This window comes from Miniopterus natalensis, chromosome 7 (genome assembly GCF_054644295.1).
Source record: "Miniopterus natalensis isolate mMinNat1 chromosome 7, mMinNat1.hap1, whole genome shotgun sequence".
Classification (NCBI taxonomy): domain Eukaryota; kingdom Metazoa; phylum Chordata; class Mammalia; order Chiroptera; family Miniopteridae; genus Miniopterus; species Miniopterus natalensis.
In genome coordinates this window covers 49,840,020-49,855,303 of record NC_142087.1, presented here as the reverse complement: position 1 = coordinate 49,855,303, position 15,284 = coordinate 49,840,020, and the positions used below count along the sequence as shown (strand labels likewise).

General features: G+C 37.7%; 1 protein-coding gene across 1 annotated transcript in view; it reads right to left on the bottom strand.

The window, feature by feature from the left end:
- Positions 1-243: 243 nt before the first annotated feature.
- DSG4 (desmoglein 4) overlaps positions 244-15,284 on the bottom strand; it is a 37,979-nt gene continuing 22,938 nt past the window's right edge. The window contains exons 11-16 of the mRNA XM_087819306.1: positions 14,376-14,603; positions 12,764-13,069; positions 9,928-10,067; positions 4,756-4,819; positions 3,275-3,483; positions 244-1,008 (exon numbers count right to left, since the gene is read on the bottom strand). Coding sequence (XP_087675432.1) covers positions 244-1,008; positions 3,275-3,483; positions 4,756-4,819; positions 9,928-10,067; positions 12,764-13,069; positions 14,376-14,603 — 1,712 coding nt within the window. The remainder of the gene's footprint in view (positions 1,009-3,274; positions 3,484-4,755; positions 4,820-9,927; positions 10,068-12,763; positions 13,070-14,375; positions 14,604-15,284) is intronic.

Below are 15,284 nucleotides of genomic sequence, written 5' to 3'. Positions count from 1 at the left end.
GATGTAACACATTTCTGCAAGTTTTTTGGCATATTATTTAAAATCAGAAAGAATTTAAAAAGGCGTATCTAAAGTTCTCAGCCATATTTACCCCCCAAAAAAGATGTAATCAAAGAATGCCATTAAATTTAAAAAATTTGAATATTTGTTGACTATTAAAATGTTAAATATAGTACATTAAACATCTTTGATGGATATGTTGGTGATTACAAGGGGCAAGGAATACTGACCATAAAGCGATTACTATTGGGAGTAATGTATGTTACTATACCGTGTTACTCGATGTCGAGATGTCATTGGGGATGTGGAACCAATGGTTTGGCTTATGTGAATATCTGGACTCATCATTTGTGTCACTTGAATTTCTGGCCCTACTAAAATACTGCCACTCATCACAGGTCCCATACAACCATCAGTCATGCTACTATTCCTCATGTCAGGCATGCCAGGACTAGACAGTACTCTCTCAGTGTAGATTACATTTTGTGCATTGGCTAACTCAGCAGGTACACAAAGATTCCCTTGAACATCGTAGACAGGTGTCATTACTGTTTCTGTTACTACAACATTGGGTGCAAGCTGAGGATCAAAAACAATTGTAGTGGGTTGCATACATTGATCAGTAGTGGTGTAAGTCTCAGTCACTACAATATCCCCGTGGATCATGGGCTCAGGCATTGCCATTTCTGCCTGGAATTCAGCCTCTGAGAGAGTCATTCCTGAAGATTCATTAACAAAGTAATTAGGCCCGAGCAAAGGGAGATCAGTACTGATAGGTATACAGGCTTGCTGTGAAGGAAATGGTTCAATTTCTGTGTCTAAGCAGATTTCAGCAAGCGTTCTAAATTTTGGATCTAAAGTTTCCATGTAGTTTTCATCTAAATCATCCACAATCCAACTGCAACAACCAATGGAGCCCACAGGTGACCCTACTCCCTCATGGTCATAAATGAGCAAGCAGTCGTTTGCTGGTCGACCTTCATCTTCATCTGCATAAACATACGCTTTCTAAAATTAGAAGAAAAATGAGAAATTAGAAGTTTATTTTCTCTTAAAATAATCAGTGCCTCAGAGCTATGTGATTTAAAAAGATTTTATGGAATGAACCTAGAAAAACACTGATTATTTGTTGTTTTTCTAAATAATTGGAAATTTTTAGGGAGTTCACTATACATTAATGGTGCATAGAATTAGAATAAATGTCTATTTCTCTTATTTGAAAGCTAATAAGTGTAAATTTATATTTTATTCAGATTACGAATCAAAGACAATGTGTTAACCTTTTGGATTTACAGTCTTTTGTTTCTGAGGTGGTCAAGAAATAATAAAATATATTGAGTTGTGTTCAAAATATTATTTAAGGAGAGGTATTTGATCAACTTAGAATAGAAGCAAGTATAAAGATTTAAATATCTCTAAGCTTCAGAGATTATATCAGAATGTTCAGTGGAGTTTTATGTGGTCTGAGTGAAAAGAACTGGGATGTCTCTGGAGTTAGGTTAACAGGAGGAAGGAGGTTATCTACTGTGATTTTAAAATTATTTTAAATGATAGACCCCTTAAGTGAAATCCTAGATAGGAGCCCAACAAGTAGGATCAGTGAAAGTGGAACTTCTCTGTTTGAAGGGGGTGGGGCGGAAGCAGAGACCTGCCATTCTTTTCCCCTTTTTCACCTGCTATGGCCCTTGGTGGGTCACAAGAAATCCTGTAGGGCCTGCCCAGCACCATCTGAATCACTGATATAATCTGACCTCCTCTTTATTTTATAAATAAGGACACTGAAGGCCCAGAGAGGGAGAATGGCATTACCCAAACCCAAGTCACTCTAGACTACAGCTTCCAATCCCACTATCCTTTTTATACTACATCAGGCTGCTTTCCCTCTGGTCTGTACCAGGGTTAAATTGTACTATTGGGAATGGATGATTTTAGGTCTTGAAGTCAATTATTTATGAGATTGGGATTACCTTAAACCTTTGCTGTTTAATATTTTAAATGGCAAGTTGGTGAGAGGAGAATCCTCTGGCATGGGGCATGAATTAGTTACTGGGGTGTGTGGTACTGGTGTGAAAAGTGACAGGAAAAGGTCATTGGCTTTGCTTTTCAAAGGTTCGGGCAGAGGCAGAGGCTGTGTCTCATGACCTCTGACATCTAGGGCCATTTCTTAAGTGGAGAGCTAAAATGTTTGGGGAAGGGTGGCCTCAGTGCCCACAGAGAAAAGAGAATGCATTTTTGCTTTTATTTGTCCTATAAAGCACCAACTGTAACCACTAGGAAAAAATGCCCAGTGCAAATTGACATTAATGATAAACCTTTAATATTAATGAGGTTTTTATGAATGATTTGTTAAATATCATTTCTATGACACATGTAATTTGTTCCCATTTGTGGAATGTACATTGTAGTATTGATCACACATTTAAATAATCGATCCTATTCATGCACAGTCTGCAATAGTATATGTAACCACCAATTTTAAAATATAGCTTACAATTACAACACCCTTTCATTTTTTTTTTTTAAAACAGCAGCTGTGAAGTTGATGCATTATCACATGGGGAGTAAAACAGGCTAACTGAAATGTGAGATAAAATGGACTGCTAAGTAAGTGAAATAAACATACTAAATAAGAATTCACAAGAGGATTTATTTACCCTGTATGCTACCCTGCCAGGCCATCCAACATCCAAGGGGCTTTCCCTTTGGAACACTCATAGACCCCTGATCCCTTCTCTGCGTGAGGGACACTTGGTAGGTGGGGCCTTGGGTAGAGGAGACCTGTGTTCTAGCCCCTGATCCATCACCAAGTACTGGTAACACTATTCTTGAGTTACCATTCTTCTTTCCCAATCCTGGCTTTTATTTTTCCTTCTTTCTATTGGGGGCATCTGCAGAGCAGGAAGGATATCATAAGGGAAGGACATAAATACACTTTTTTTTTTCTTGATCAGGATCTTGCTGCTTTGTGGTTGCCATGGGAAACAAAGTGGGAAAACCATAAGGAAACAGAAGACAGGAAAGTGGAAAAAGGGAAGGGGAGAATGAAAAGAGATGCTAGCCTTTCTCACGGTATTAAATGTGTTATGTCATTAAATATGAAATACTTCCCCAAATTGACTTTCTGTATTTTAAGGAGAAGTGACATAAATTTTTTTATTTTGGATTGGGAAAAGGTTAAGAATAACTGAGCATATTTCAGAAGAGCCTACTGCCATTGTTATTATTATGATTCAGTCTCAAGACTATTTTATGTGTAACCATGCAGGGGAATTACCTCAGAGAAATAGCTGTCCAAGAAAGCCATGTTCAGGCCGGTGTCTGCATATTCCCTCTGGGTTCCTAGTGTCGAACTCCTCCTTCTCAGTGTCCCCACTGCTCCTCCAGCTGCCAGGCCAACGGCTGTCCCAAGACCTGTGTTGAGTTCCCCTCCTGATATGCCTCCTTCAACCGTTCCTCCGCCCGCGTAGGTGTTAGTGTAGATTTCTGTAAGGAGAGGGTGTTCATGTAACAGTGCTTGAGTTTTCTGCATTGTGTGTCCAGGTAAACCACTGCCAGCACTGCCTGCTGTGCGCTTTGTCTCCCACACAACAGCAGAACTAGGCAAGGAGTGATTTGAATTGCAGCCACCATCTCCAGGCTCACTGATGAAAAAGCAAGTGAAGAGGGAGCCAGCTACATGACTTGGCCTTCTCCCATTTGTACAAACTTTGCCCCTAGACTTAAAGGTCTAGTACTAGCCAAGAGGAGTGGGGCCTCTGTGCCTGAACCAGTTCCTTCCAATGCTGCCTCTGGCAAGCTCCCCTGGTCTGTTTGAGAAGGTTCGCACTCACTCCAGAACCTTCCAAAGCAAGGCCAGTGATGTGTTTGCAGAAACTGGAACTCACAGTCCTCATTCACTCTGGTGCTGGGTGGAGAGCTGGTTTTCATAGGACTGTTCAATCTCCTTAGGCTCTTTGGATCCAAAGAGTCTGGCTTGAAATACTAAAGAGCCATCTAGGAGAAATCTCATGCCTGCTGTAGAACTGGGTAACCTCTCTACTTTGTTCAATCCCTGCCCAATAGCTGGGTATTTTTCAACAGTTTTAGGTGTGCGTAGACTTGGTAAGTTAGGAGAGTATAAGACTGGTAAGGTGAATGCATGTGTGAATTTAAGAAAAGTTCTTCAGTTTATTATTTAAAGAACATATTTTCTGATATTTTTTTGTTTTCCTTTTTGTTTTTTAACAGCCTCTATTACAAATAGTGGCTACAGTAACACTTACTCTGTGCCAAGCACTATTGTAATGTGCATTTTATGATATACGCATACATATATACATAAATCACATATATATCCTATATATAATATATGTATGATATAAACACATATGTATATATGTACATGTTTATTTACTCCTCACAGCAACACTTTGAAGTAGGTGCTATCTTAAACTGAATTTCAATGATGAGAAAACTGTGGCCCAGAGAGGTTAAGTGTTTTGTCCAGGGACTTAAAGAGACAGAGCTGGGAATCCTACACATGCATTCTGGTTCCAAAGTTTACCATTTTAATTGCTATACCATACTTCACTGTCTGTAGTGTAAGATAGATAAACGAGGTGACCACTTCTAATGTGTAACTTTCCTTCTCATATACTATCATACAAAAAGATCAATAGATATGCTATTTTTCTAAAGGTACTTATAAATGAGGTTTATCTGGTTGAATAATTTTGCAAATTTTAAAAAGAAAAACAGATTTTGGTGTCCACTGACCAGAGGAATCCATACGATCCTGGGTATTAGAAGCTGTTATTGGTACACATATATTTGACACATCCTGAAAAGAAAAAAGAAAAAACACATTAAACATAAATGTTTGGTTTTCAGAAAAAGAGCTAATGAAATGGAGATAAGCAATCTCTCAGATATAGAGTTCAGAATACTGATTGTAAGGATGCTCAACAGCATGAAAAACGATACGGAAACTATGAAGGAAATTAAGAATGACATAGCAGAAATAAAGAATACATTGGAAGGAATAAACAGCAGATTAAAGGAAGCTGAGGACCAAATCAGTGAATTAGAAGACAGGGTAGAAAAAATCTCTCAGAGACTCAAAAAGTAAAAACAATTAAAAAAAAGGAGGACAGTCTAAGGGAGCTGTGGGACAACATGAAACATAACGATATTCACATTATAGGCATACCAGAGGAGGTTGAAAGTAAACAAGGGTTAGAGAACCTGTTTGATGAAATAATGGCAGAAAACTTCCCTAACCTGATCAAGGAAAAAGCTCAGGAGCACAGAGAGTCCCAAGCAAGAAGAATCCAAAGAGGCCCACACTCAGGCACATCATAATTAAAATGCCAAGAATTCAAGACAAAGAGGGAGTCTTAAAGGAAGCTAGAGAAAAGCAATCTGTTACCTACAAAGGAGCTTCCATAAGGCTGTCAGCTAACTTCTCATCAGAAACTCTATGGGCCAGAAGGGAATGACACGAAGTATTCAAGGTAATACAAAACAAGGATCTGAAACCAAGACTACTTCCAGCAAGATTATCATTCAAGATAGATAGTGGAATAAAGAGATTCCCAGACAAAAAAAGACTAAAGGGGTTTATCACTATAAAACCAGCATTGCAGGAAATGCTAAAGGGACTGCTATAATTAGAAGTAGAAATAGAGAGAATGAGAAACATAGGCATAAAGAAATAAAATGGCAGTAGATAAGTATCTTTCAATAATAACCTTAAATGTAAATGGATTAAGTGCCCCAATAAAAACATATAGGGTGGCTGAATGGATAAGAAAATATCACCCACATATAAGCTGTCTACAAGAGACCCACCTCAGAACAAAAGGTGCATACAGGATGAGAATGAAGGGGTGGAAAAATTTTTTCCATGCAAATGGAAATGAAAAAAAAGTTAGGGTACCAATACTCATATCAGACAAAATAGACTTCAAAATGAAGACCATAACATGAGACAAGAAAGGTCATTACATAATACTAAAGGGATCAATCCAACAAGAGGATATAACCCTGATAAACATATATGCATCCAATATAGGAACACCTAAATTAAAAAAAAAACAAACTTCTAGAGGACTTTAAGGGAGAGATTGACAGCAATACAATTATACTAGGGGAATTTAACACCCTATTGACTTCACTGGATAGGTTTTCCAGACAAAAAATCAACAAGGAAACAGTGACCCTAAATGACACATTAGATCAGATGGATTTAATTGAATTTAAATACAGAACATTTATCCCAAAGCTACAGAATACACATTCTTCTCAAGTGCACACAGGACATTCTCAAAGATAGACCACATGCTAGGACACAAAACAAATCTCTACAAGTTGAAGAAGATTGAAATCACATCAAGCATCTTCTTGGACCACAATGGCATGAAATTAGAAATCAACCACAGTAAAAACACTAAAAAACATTCAAACATACGGAGGCTAAAAAGCAAGTTTTTAAACAATGAATGGGTTACCAAAGAGATCAAGAAAGAAATCAAAAACTTCCTGGAAACAAATGAAAATAAACACACAACAATTCCCGTTGTGTCTATGGTACACAATGAAAGCAGTCCTGAGAGAGAAGTTTATAGCACTACAAACCTACCTAAAAACAAGAAAAACTTCTAATAGACTCTCTAACCCTACAACTTAAAAACTTAGAAAGAGAACAACAAGAAAAGCCCACAGTAAGTAGAAGTAAGGAAATAATAAAGAACAGAGCAGAAATAAATAACATAGAGACTAAAAAAAAAAATACAAAAGATCAATGAAACCAAGAGCTTGTTCTTTGAAAAGATAAATAAGATTGATGAACCTTTAGCCAGACTCATCAAGAAACAAACAGAGAGGGCCCAAATAAATAAAATCAGAAATGAAAGAGATGAAATAACAACTGACCCAACAGAAATACAAAGGATTGTAAGAAAATACTTTGAACAACTATATGCCACCAAGCTAGACAATCCAGATGAAATGGACAAATTTCTAGAAAAATAAAACCTTCCAAAACTCAATCAGGAAGAGTCAGAAAGCCTGAATAGGCCAATAACTACTGATGAAGTTGAAGCAGTAATCAAAGGGCTCCCAGCACACAAAAGCCCTGGTCTGGATGGCTTCACAGGAGAGTTTTACCAAACATTCAAAGAAGAATTAATGCCTACACTCCTCAAACTATTTCAAAAAATCCAAGAGGAAGGAACACTTCCAAACTCTTTATGAAGCCAGCATACCTGGTAATTCCAAAACCAGATAAAGACATTACAAAACAGGCCAGTATCCCTAATGAACATAGATGTTAAAATCCTTGACAAAATGTTAGCAAATTGGATCCAGCAATATATTAAAAGGATTATACACCATGACCAAGTGGGATTTATTCTAGGGGTGCAAGGCTGGTACAATATTCGCAAATCAATAAACATGATACATCACATAAACAAACTGAAAGATAAAAATCACATGATCATATCAATAGATGCAGAAAAAGCATTTGATAAAAGACAACATCTGTTTTTGATAAAAACTCTCCGCAAGGTGGGAATAGAGGGATCATACCTGAACATAATAAAAGCCATATATGACAAACCTACAGCCAACACCATACTTAATGGGCAAAAACTAAAACCATTTCCCCTAAGAACAGGAAGAAGACAGGGGTGTCCACTTTCACCACTCTTATTCAGCACAGCACTGGAAGATCTAGCCACAGTGATCAGACAAGAAGAAAACATAAAAGGCATCCAAACTGGAAAGGAGAAAACAAAACTGTCATTATTTGCAGAATGACATGATATTGTACAAAGAAAATCCTAAAGACTCCACCAGAAAACTACTAGATTTAATACATGAGTTCAGCAAGGTAGCAGGATACAAAATTAACACCCAGAAATTGATGGAATTTTTATACACCAATAATGAACTCTCAGAAAGAGAAACTAAAGAAAAAATCCCATTTACCATTGCAACTAAAAAAATAAGATACCTAGGAATAAACTTAACCAAAAATGTAAAAGACCTGTACTCAGAAAACTACAGGACACTGAAAAAAGTAATGGAGGAAGATATAAACGAATGGGAAAATATACCATGTTCATGGGTTGGAAGAATTAACATCATTAAAATGTCCATATTACCCAAAGCAATCTATAAATTCAATGCAATCCCTATTAAAATACCAACAGTATATTTCACAGATCTAGAACAAACACTTTGAAAATTTATATGGTACCAAAAACACCCTGAATAGCCACGGCAATCTTGAGAAAGAAAAACAAAGTTGGAGGGATCATAATACTGGATATCAAGTTATACTACAAAGCCACCATAATCAAAACAGTCTGGTACTGGCACAAGAACAGACATAGAGATCAGTGGAACAAAACAGAGAACCCAGAAATTGACCCACACTATTATGGTCAATTAATATTTGACAAAGGAGGCAAGAACATACAATGGAATAAAGACAGTCTCTTCAATAAATGGTGCTGGGAAAATTAAACAGGTACATCCAAAAAAATGAAAGTAGACCACCAACTTACATCATACACAAAGGTAAACAAAATGGATAAAAGACTTAAATGTAAGACATGAAACCATAAAAATCCTAGAGGAAAACATAGGCAGTAAAATCTCAGACATCTCTCATAGCAATATGTTTGCTGATACATCTCCTAGGACAAGAGAAACGAAGGAGAAAATAAATAAATGGGACTGCATCAAAATAAAAAGCTTCTGCACAACAAAAGAAACCATCAACAGAACGAAAAGGGAACCCACTGTATGGGAAAACATATTTGCCAATGACACATCTGATAAAGGATTAATATCCAAAATATATAAGGAACGCATACAACTTAACAAAAGGAAGACAAAAAATCCAATTAAAAATTGAGCAAAGGACTTAAATAGACACTTCTCCAAAGAGATGGCTAAGACACATATGAAAAACTGCTCAACGTCGCTAATTATCAGAGAGATGCAAATTAAAACCACAATGATGTATCACTCCACACCTGTCAGAATGGCTCCATCAACAAGTCAATGAACTACAAGTGCTGGCGAGAGTGTGGAGAAAAGGGCGTCCTAGTAACTGTTGGTGGCAATGCAGACCGGTGCAGCCACTATGGAAAGCAGTATGGGGTTTCCTCAAAAGATTAAAAATTAACCTGCCATTTGATTCAGTGATCCCACTTCTAGGAATATATCCTAAGAAACCCGAAACACCAATCACAAAGAACTTATGCACCCCTATGTTCACAGCAGTGCAATTTACAATAGCTAAGATCTGGAAACAGCCCAAGTGCCCATCAGTAGATGAGTGGATAAAAAACCTGTGGCACATTTACACCATGGAATACTATGCAGCTGTAAAAAAGAAGGATCTTTTATCCCTTGGCACAGCATGGGGGGAACTAGGAAGTATTACGCTAAGCAAAATAAGCCAGTCAGAGAAAGACAAATGCCACATGATCTCACTTATATGTGGAATATAATAAACAAAATAACTGATGGACAAAATGGATCCAGAGACATAGAAGCATGGAACAGACTGAGGGCTCTCAGAGGGAAGGTGTGGAGTGGGGTGTAGGTGGGGAGAGATTAATCAAAGAACTTACATGTTTATAAGCATAACCCATGGACACAGACACCGGTCTGGGGAAGGTTTAGGGGTGGGGTGGATGAAGGGCGGAGGGAATCAATGGGGGTAAAAAGGGGACATCTGTAATATTTTCAATAATAAAGATAAAGAAACTTAAAAAAATGAAAATAAAAACAAGTAAATGACCTAATGTTTTAAATGTTTGATGTTAAACATTTAAAATTGACATCTTTTGATTTTTGTGTGCTGTAGAACTGTCATGCTAGATTTCCATTGAAACCTGGTGCTTCTCTGGAAAGTGTCAGTGCACTCACCCTGTCCTCAGGATGGGCCCCTTCTATTCTCCAAGACTGAATCACTCCTTCACCCCCCTCCGGCACAGGAGCAAACCTTGTCCCCAGGCCTTCTGGCTGTCTTCGTTTGCAACAACAAATGAGCAGCAAGAGTGGTGACACTGCCCAGGAAAGTGAAAAGGAAGAGTTGGCACATATTGCTCAACTTAGGAAGTCATTGAGTGTATCATTTTTGGGAAAATGTGGCATCATATTTGGAACCAAATGTGAGAAAGCATCAGTTTTCCCCCTAAAGGACTGAGCACACATATCCATGTTTATAAATACAAAACCACCAAATCACAGACTTTTAGAGCTGGAATGAAGGGAGTTTGAGATCATATAGTCTAGCTTCTTTACTGACAGGTTAGGAAAGTGTGGTCCTGTCTTTCTTCTAGCCTAATATTCCTGAACTGGTTGGTGACAGACTCAGGATTAAAATAAAATTTTATGATTCCTAAGTTCCCCATAAATACATGCACATTTATATATGTGTACTCACATATAGTCATCTGTCTATGTCTATGTATTTGTAAGCCTATGTATATGTGTGTACATACATGAGTAAACATGTATAAACCTCCATGAACATGTGCATATGAGCAGGTACCTGGATATGTATATGTGTATACACATAGACCCTCTCTGTTGATATTGATGTATTTGCTATACCCACATGGAAACCAATACACACAAACTCATGTGACCAAACATAGTATACACACATGTAAGTTAAATACATGATCAATACATGTTAACAAAAGAATTGGATACAGTAGAACTTAGAGATAGGACCCTTCTTCAACCCTCATTATATTTACACTTAAAATGAATCAATCGAATATTATCCACTAAGCTTAATGGAGCTATTTATATTTATTAAGACATCCATAAACTATAATGGAACCATTCACCTCAATTCTATACTTTAGTTCATAAATACAGACAACTTTTCTAATATTCTAGAATACACTCAGTTTAGTTCTTTGGGTTCACTCTGGTTGCTTGTTATACTTTTCTAATTTTCTAGCATAACGTGCATTTTGGCAAATGGGTTAATTAGAAATACAGAAGAAAATATCAAAGCTGGGAAATTAAAACAATTTTACCATCTGCTCCTGAAGAGAGATGGATCAACTTTATACATTTCCAGAAAGCCTTCTGGAAAGAACTAGATTTGGTAGCCTCTAGCAGGGGCTCCACCGCACTATGTTTCTGTGAATTTAGATGTGTGCAGGGTCATGCACCATCATGGGCGTGAGCTCTGTCTAACAGAGGCGTTTTTTAATTAAGAAAATGAATGTTTGTAACACATACCAAATATAGCTACTCTATTCATCATCTCATTTGGAGCTAACATCAAAAGTGTTAGTTTGAGGCCCTTTGGGAATGTAAGGTGTTGGATAGGACCCTTTCCCCTATCATCACCCCCACCCCCATCATTGACCCTGTACTTCTCCATTGAGAAGAAGTGAATTTATCTTCAAAGGTATTCCCCTCCTATGCTACCATCAACTGAATGACTCTTGTGCTTTCTTTGCCTGGCTCAGAAAGAGTCATGAAATCTGAGTGCTAGCCTGCTGGAAATGGCAGCTGATTCTGGGTTTCAGTCCCTAAACTGCGCATTAGCTTCACCAGGGAGCTTAAACATAGTGCAACTTGGGTCTCATCTTGAATAGTCCTGTTTGGGCAGGAGTGATTTTTAAAGACCTCCAAGTAATTCTAATGTGCAGCTAAGGTTAAGAACTACTGGCTTAAAGGTAAGCGGGCACCTTGGCTCAGTTACTTAGAATCACGTCCTGGGAAAATGTCTCTAATGTCATTATGAGAGTCACTCATGATCTTTGGATAGCCTTGAAACTCAGATTGTTTTAATAAAGAAAGCCTACCCCAAAGTTAGTTATTATTTTTTAGTACCTCAAAACCAATAATGCTTTAGCTTGTATTCATCCATTAAAACATATTAATATTATAGTTTGAAGAGTTTAATCATCTTTAACTTTAGAATCCAATTTTTGATCACAAAATCTAAGTGTTGCAAGGGCCACTTAAAACACATGAAGAATTTCTCCTTTAAGGATCTATATGTTTTTAAAAATGGTATAGGGAGAAGAGGACCCTTTTTAAAACTTTTGTTTAGTGACTTTGCCATTTCTGTGACTTTGGTCCTAGTTTAGACACTCATCCAGAGCCCAGAGGCTAATCCTCCTCTCTAGTCTCTTCTCCCTGCTTCCAACTCCAGCAGAGTGAGCGGGTCACCTGAGTCTACACGTCCTCACTGACCCCTCATTTCCTGCGGACTGAAGCCCAGGACACTCGGTCTATCATGAAGGTTCCTGTGTTATGGCTCCCAGCCTACCTTTTAGCTTCTCGGCTCCCTGAGTGTTCTGTGCCCTCCCATCCCTCTCTCTGTTCACGTTTGTGCTGTTCCTCTGTCCTAGATTGCGTTTCAGATTCACCATCCTCCTTCTATGAAAATCCTCAAAGCCCCTTCCACCAGAAAGACTTCTCGACCTTCTACCCTTAAAGCACTCTGCTGAAATTGTCACTGTAAGATTTACTTTATGCTCTGCTATATTATACTTAGGATTTGCATGTGGTCCCCATCTTTACGACCCTCACTCATTCTAGACCTTTTTAGTTATCATTATTGAACAAGCACATGCCCTTACCAATCCCATTGTTTATTCCCAGATTTCCACAAAAGTTGCCATAGATACCAAAAAGAAATGGCGAAATGAATCTAGCCTCCCAGTAAGCCTGGTTATATTCTTATCTTGGAGAACTGTCGAGAAGAGGGATTTAACCCAGTACTTACAAAGCAGTAGTAAGAGGCCCAGAACGATCATGCCAATCCCTGCTGGTCCCAGGCGAACATTTGAACCCTCAATGCGGTCCCCAGGGACAGGCCCATATATGTCACTGGTAACTGAGCTGCCATCCCCAGTGTAGACGCCCGGAGTGCTAGAGTGCAAGCACGTCTGGCTGTTGTCACAATCGCAGGCGTCTAACATAACCATCTGTGGCAGTTCACACGCCCTGTTGTAGCTGTCTCTCACCAGGATTGGGACTTGGTAAACTCCAGCTGATAAAGGCTGCTCAGCCGTCAGGATTGCAGAGGTAGCTGAAAGGGAAGAGAGGAAAGAGAAAGTAAAATTCCTTGAGGGGGTGACCCTTCCTAACACTCCAGACTAACTTAGGGCCTGATCCCTTAGTCATAGAGCTAGCTGTACTTATTGAAAAACAAAACAAAACACATTTATAATGAATTTTTAAAGACTTTTTCCTGCTGGATTGTTATTTCTACAAAGAAGACTGAGACCCTGCTGCTTATTTCCAGAGCAATAATCCTTGGCCTATAATATGAACTCAGTGAATGTTTGTCCAATAAATGAAGAGCACTGAGCTGAAAGGAAATATTGGAGTCTTCTATTTAGGATTATAATTTATAAATATCTTCCCTAATATTGTTCTTTATCTCTTATTCTAAATCATTGCCCTTTCATTTAAAATTATTCTAATAACTATTATTTTCCTAATTCTTTGTGTTATTATTGCCTATTGATTTCTTTAATAGAAACTATTGCTTAAATGAATGTGAGATTAGGGAACTATCTTAGCCCAAATGAGGTCCTCTTACAGCTTTTCACTTTCTAATATACATTTAACATTTCAGGAAAAAGAACCTAAAGTATGTTTAATGTTATGTCGCCTGAAATTTACTCTTGGTTTTTATCAGTGCCTTCATTTTTATATAGCAACAGTACAAACACACATACACTCTGGGATCTTTATACTTGACATACGTTTGTTGGCACATTCTTTTGTATCTAAATGCTTCCCATAATTATAATTTTAATGTATGCTGGATAGTACTTCGTCTTAATAATATGTACCACAGTTTGCCTAACCATTCTAATATTGCAAAATTTGGGTATAAATTTTTAACCTTACAAAAAAGTCTGAGCTCATATCTCTTTATAAAAACAATTTCATTGATCTTACGTGTTTCTAAGTGAGACAAAATGTGTACATGTAAATCTATAGCATACCTGAGTTTCAGAGACATTTAAGTGACTTGCCTGAAATAATATAGGCTAGGGAATTGTGACATCTGGTGAGTTTTTCAAGGGTTCTATTTATTCCAAACTGATCAAACATTCATGTAGCACCCCACTTATATAAAATGATGGATAAACTGATATTTATAAGCTACTATTTGTAAATGCAGTATTGAAAAGCATTTCAACTTTTATTTCAGTTCAAATTTTTCCAAATAGCCTGTGTGTATATGAAAGATTTTAAAAAATTTAATATGAAAATGGCAAGAATCATGGAAACAGAGATAGAAAATATTACATGGGGTTACTCTTCGGTAATTGTTTTTGCTTTCAGTCTTTAAAGTATGAGCAAGTTTGCATTCCACTTACCATTTATTGATTTGATATCCCATAAATCAGCTGTCCCTGGTGGCTGATCAACAACACAAAAGGTAAAGGGAGACCCATAAGAATGATGGTTAACTTCTCTCGCAGATATATGGATTGATGGAGAGGCAATGCAGATGACATTACTTTCAGCAAAAATGACTGGGCAGTAATCGTTGATGTCAGGAACTTCAACGCATATGGTTCCCGTAGCCGTTTTCCCAGAGCCATCTGAAATGGCAAAGCATCATGGATGTTGGGGTAAGTGGTGTCAGGGAGAAATTTCTGATATCTCATGATGATGCCACAGCACATAGGAGCAGCCTGAATGACTCCTGAGATGGAGCATGATAGGTTCCTGTCTATTTCACCAATCTGAAGCCACCCTTGCCTTTGCTCCCAGCCTTCCAACCACACTGGCTTCTTGTTCTTTGAACAAGTTTCTTCCTAACTCAAGATTCTTTCTCATCTTAGTCACTCCTCCTAAAATTTTTTTCGCCTCCATTTTATTCTGCTAACACCTACACATCCTAAGATGCAAAATTAAATGTCCTTTAATTAAATAGAAAGAAGAGAAGTTTACTGCTTTCTATTCCTACCCTGTTCCCATAAATGAGACTCCAGCTCAGGGCCTTCCATCTCAGGATGCTTATTGATTCCTGTGTTATTGAAATAACCACAATTGAAATTAAATAATTGCTTGTATATATATTTTTCTCTCTATTTTGACTGTTTAATTCCATCCATTAGATGCTATTTCTCTCTGAGAAGGTACTTCAGAAAAAAAAACATAAAAATATTTGATTTTTCCCCCTAACCTCTTTGGAACAAATTTTGGGTTAGTATAGTTTATTAGAAAGGGCAAAAGACCAAGAAATAGCAGGCTGGGTTTTAGTCCACTTTTCTATTTTA